The sequence below is a fragment of the Nannospalax galili genome, unplaced genomic scaffold (assembly GCF_000622305.1).
Source record: "Nannospalax galili isolate Female #2095 unplaced genomic scaffold, S.galili_v1.0 scaffold813, whole genome shotgun sequence".
Classification (NCBI taxonomy): Eukaryota; Metazoa; Chordata; class Mammalia; order Rodentia; family Spalacidae; genus Nannospalax; species Nannospalax galili.
The window spans coordinates 275,265-280,648 of NW_008333507.1; the positions used below are offsets into that span (position 1 = coordinate 275,265).

The window sequence follows — 5,384 nt, forward strand, 5'->3', positions numbered from 1 at the left end:
AACTGGGCACTCTCTTGCAATCTGCTGAGATCTAAGCTGCTACACTGATAGAGGTCCGAACCCACCCTCTCAGGCTGTCTGCTAGGATCTCAGCCTTAGCCTACCAAAGCCAGATCTTCCCTGGGGCCTTGTGAGGGGCCTCATGAATTCCCAGGTAGGGGGGATGGGTATGGCCCAATTAGGGGAAGCTCATCACCACATGGAGGCAGGATGGGAGCTCTCCGGCAGTCCCCTGGGTTCTCAAGCCCTCTGCTAGATGGAGTCCAGAGGGAGGCCAGAGCTCAGCACTCTCTGGTGGTCTGCTGAGATCCCAGCCGCTACACTAATGGAGGTCTAAACCCACCCTCTGTCACTTATAACTTTTAATGGTACAAATATTGAGGACCATTAGTATAAATTTTTTTATTTTTTATTTTTTGAGAATTTCACACAAGTACTATATTTACATTATTTCTACCCCTCCCTCTACCCTCTCCAATTATTCCCACACACCCCCACTCTTTGTCAATTTTTGTGACCACTTCTTTGATTACTGAAAATATATATATATGTACACATGTAATGTACTGAGTCCATTTACTTGTGTTTGTGCATACATGTGTTTATGGCTGACCACTTGGGATTAACCTACCAAGGAGTTTGTCCCTGAAGAAAACTGATCCTCCCTCAGCATACATTGATTGCCTATAGTTCTAAAAGTAGGACTGTGTTAAATTATTCCCATCCACACTGGCATGTCAACTGATGTTGTCATTATGCAGGTCCTATTTAGGCAACCATAGTGTTGAAATTTCATGGGTGCAGCTTCCCTGCCATGCCTAGAAATTATCTAGTGGCAGGCATCCTAACTCTTACAATCTTTTCACCCCTTCTTTTGTGATATTTTCTGAGTCTTAGGTGTAGGGGTTGCATTGTAGATGTATCAAGTGAGGTTATGCACTCCACAGTCACTTATTCTCTGCATTTTAAATTTTTAAATTTTAAATCAATAAAAATTTATAGTTAGCTAAAATGACGAAGTTGCTTTCAAGTCTTAAAATACAAATTTTTTCTCATATGATACTTGCATAATTTCAAGATATCCCAGGTCTCCCAACTTAAGCATAGTAATGTTGAAAAGGGAAAGTCACTCATAACATCACTACCTTATTCTCTCACTGACTCAAAAGACCCATAAAATTTTAAAGTAATATTTAGGAACTCATCTATACTTTCACTTCTTTATCCCATTCATTTCAATATCTAATGATAAGTTGTTTAAGTAGAAAACACTACATACTGAATTTTTAATAATTATAATGCATTTTTTTAAAGCTGTCAGTGCCAAAACTTAATTCTCTGACTCACACCTTCCCTCTTTTTGAATGTTTCTTCAAAAATTATATGTTGAGAGTTAATGTCCAATGTGATTAAGAGAGTGACTTAAAGAGATGATATGGTCACAAGGGTTCCATCCTGTTCGGCGGGATTAAGGTCCTTATAAGTGACAATAACATAGAGTTTAGCCTTTTGTCCATCATCTTAGTACTTACACAAATTGAGGCTTATAAACTTGTGAGAGACATGATTCTCTGAAACCACAGGGTACTTCCCAGAGAGTATAGTCAGACTATGAATTGAGAGGCAAGACTAACAGAGTGAGAAATTTTCTTAGATATTACTAATGAAAATCCCATTAATGAATATTTACATTGGTAATTTTACAATGGTATATAAATTTTATTGTGTTATTTTGTAGGTGCACATATGTGTGTGGGCACATGGGTACCACAGCATACATGTGGAAGTCAGAGGACAATTTATGGGAGTTGGTTCCCTCCTTCTACAACATGAGTCATAGAAATCAAATTCAGGTTGTCTGCCTTGATGGCAAGAGCTTTTACCCAATGAGCCATCTCACCAGCCCTGTGATGTGAATTTATGAACTATTCAATAATGTTTCTTTTTCAGCATGTAGGTATCAAACTGAACATTTTTTAATATTTTCTCAGAGTGTGTCTGTTCTCTTTACTTTTCTGTTACTGTGATAAAACAGTGACAAAACCAACTTGGGAATGAAATGATTTATTTGGCTTACAGGTTACAGTCCATCATCTAGGGAAGCCAGGGAAGGAGCTCAAGCAGGAACTTGGAGGCAGGAACTGAAGCAGAAACCATGGAGGAGTGCTGCTTATTGACTTTCTTCTCCTCAATTGCTCAGCTACTTTTCATATACAGCCCAGCCCACCTGCCCCAAAATAGTTCCCACAGTGGGCTGAGCCCTCCTACACCAATTAACAATCAAGAAAATACCCTATAGGCCACTCTGATGGAGAAAATTCCTCAACTGAGGTTCCTTCTTCCTAGCTTCTAGTTATGTCCAGTTGACAAAATTAACCAGCATAATATCCAACCAGTGAAAGTTAATTAAGAAATAATATAAAATATGACATCTTTTGCAAAAACATCTACATGAGATCAATAAAACAAGAATGCATTTTTGAAGAAACTCATATAAACCTTATTCAAGTTTCTAATAATTTCATTTGTTGTCTACTTACTATCACTTAGAATTAAAAATGTTCCTCATCCGTTTGCCCAATGCCCCCTTTACATCATTATTCCTCAGGGTGTAGATGAAGGGGTTGAGTGTAGGTGTCACCACTCCATAGAAAAGAGCCATGAACTTGGGCTGGTCCCTTGTGATGGAGGAGGCGGGCTGAAGGTACATGCTAATGGCTGGGCCATAAAATAAGAGAACTACAATGAGATGAGAGGAACATGTTCCAAAGGCCTTTTTCCTTCCTGCAGAAGATTTGATCTTAAGTATAGCATGTCCAATACTAGCATAGGAAGTGAGAATTAAGCACAGAGGAACAGCTAGCATAAAAATGCATACCACAGAGAGTGCAATCTCATTGGCCTCCTTTTCACCACAGGCAGTCTTTATCAGAACTGGAATCTCACATAACAAGTGATCCAATTTATCAATGCCACAGAGTGGCAACTGTAGTGTAAGAGTGGCCTCTGAGAAAGCATAAGCCATCCCACCTAGCCACACAATGGAGGCAAACAAGATGCAGATGCATGAATTCATGATGACAGTATACTGGAGAGGTCTACAGATGGCCACATAGCGATCAAAGGACATAACAGCCAGGAGAAGACATTCTGATCCCCCCATTATACTGAAGACATAAAGCTGAACTACACACCCCATATAGCTGATGGTCTTTCTGGAGCTTCCCAGATTAAACAGCATCTGAGGCACAATGCTTGTGGTGTAGCACATGTCCAGAAAGGAGAGGTTGGTGAGGAAGAAATACATGGGGCTGTGTAGACGTGCATCTAACTTGGACACCAGAATGATGGTGACATTCCCCATCATGGTCAAGGGGTATGTTACCAGAAGAATAATGAACAGAGGGAGCTCCAGCCAAGGATGGTCAGCAAAGCCAAGAAGAATGAACTCTTCAGAGACACTCTCATTTATTGCTGTCATTCTCTTCAATTTTTGTTCATAGTGGTGACCAAAAAGAATAATGATGGAATAGGGTTAGGGTTGGCCATGCAATAATAGAAGGTAAGGTATAGTACATTGAGAGAGAAATAATTTTTTGAATGACTCAATTTCTCTTTATGAGATCATAAATTAAAGGCAACTTTCTTCAACAAGTAACCTAACCATTCTGAAACTGAATTTTCTCCTATGTGTTATAAGGCTGAGAACTATCTCCCTGAATTCTAATGAAGATTAAGTGGCAAGTAGACTTGACCATGTCTTAGAAATTCTAAAGTAATAGTTTTCAAACCTCATCTGCATAAAAGTCATAAGCAGAGGCTATTAAAATGAAGATAACTGATCTATGTCTCCATAGATGGTGTAGATATGGCATGGAGCTGAGGAAGCAGATGGTTCATTTTCAGAGGCACCACTGCAAGGCATTACTAAAATATTAGGAGAGATTAAAGAATTGTGATAGTATATCAGAATAAAAAGCAACCAACTGTCTGAAGTATGAGAATCATCAAAGCAGTTTTATCCCACCCTAATTAGTCACCAGAATTATATCACCTTTGTAGGAAATAAAAAACTTCAGTGTTCAACGATCTTGGCTATTTGGAAATGAGCAGGAAATGTAAAGACATTGTTGCTGTTGTTGAAATGGAGTCTGGCTTGTCTCAAACTTATGGTCTCAAGTAATCCATTCAGGCTCTTAAGTGTTCAGGACTATAGACATGAATCACCTTGCTTGCTTAAATACTAGTAACATCTATTTTCTAAAGAATAAATTAAAGGAGTTGAGCCACAATGACTTATTTTCCTAAAAGCTCAAAATTGTACTTTTGTGCATTTTTTTCCTTGAGTATTTGGATGAAACTTTGGCATTTGATCTTTCAATATTAAATTTTATTGAACCTGCCCATCTTGTAGGAATTTTCACTTACTGAGTGGAATTATCATTACATTTTTCTCTAACTTTAGACAATTGTCAGTGATCCAATGATGGTATGCAGTTACAGATACATTTTTAAACTCCAGGTAACTTCTGTAAGAAGTCTGGACAATTTTACAATTTAGGACCACAGAGACCTGCTCATGTGCATGCTCAGAATATTCATATTACTTTAGTTTTCATGTAAAGGGCATATTTAAAATAACAAAATTCACTAGTTAAATAAAGTAACATTTGAGAAACAAATTAGGAAATGCAAATTTTTATATTGTTCTTTTTTTAATGACAAGTGTTTCAAGAAACTGACAGTTTTCTGGGGTGGAATATATTCAGATAGTTGGTTAAGACAGTATTACAGTGAAGAAACTCTGAGTTACTCTCAGGGTCAATTAGTGACTAAGGGCACTAGATTACATTCCAATGCTTAGAAAACTCAGCTGGGATACTCTTGCTGTCATGAAACCCTCAAAAGTCATCTTACAAGATGTCAAAGAAAGTCACACAGCTGAGATATACATAGTGCCCTACAGTTCTATTGTGCTAACCCAGAATGAGCAATTATAATAATAAAATAATAATAATTGTAACTGGTCCTTAATGTGCCATTGTGCCAAAACACTAAGCTTATTATACTCATTAAATCATTTCATTTTCATTCTCTAACCCTAACTTTATGATGCAAGAAAATTTGTGTCCATATTTTAACGTGTTATTGATCTTTTGTTCTTGCCATCTGCTAATAACTGGAAAAGTTCTAAATATCAAAAGCAGCTAGTGCCTTAAGTTAGGTAGACATGGAGACTATAAGCTTGGAATTTAAAAACTTCTTAGGAAGAGCCTATAATGTAAGAGTGTTTCCTGAGGGTCTGGAGAGATGGCTCAGCAGTTAAGAACACTGGTTGTTCTTGCAGAAGACCTGGGTTCAAATCCCAGCACCCACATGTCAGC

General features: G+C 37.9%; 1 protein-coding gene across 1 annotated transcript; it reads right to left on the minus strand.

The window, feature by feature from the left end:
• Nucleotides 1-2,542: 2,542 nt before the first annotated feature.
• Nucleotides 2,543-3,481, minus strand: LOC103730134 (olfactory receptor 2B6-like). Its single transcript, XM_008828321.1, has one exon. It carries the CDS (start codon nucleotides 3,479-3,481, stop codon nucleotides 2,543-2,545), a length of 939 nt encoding a protein of 312 aa, XP_008826543.1.
• Nucleotides 3,482-5,384: the final 1,903 nt, after the last annotated feature.

What these genes read in the sequence shown, in the direction of transcription:
- LOC103730134 (XM_008828321.1), bottom strand. Translation starts at nt 3,481, where the DNA reads ATGACAGCAATAAATGAGAGTGTCTCTGAAGAGTTCATTCTTCTTGGC.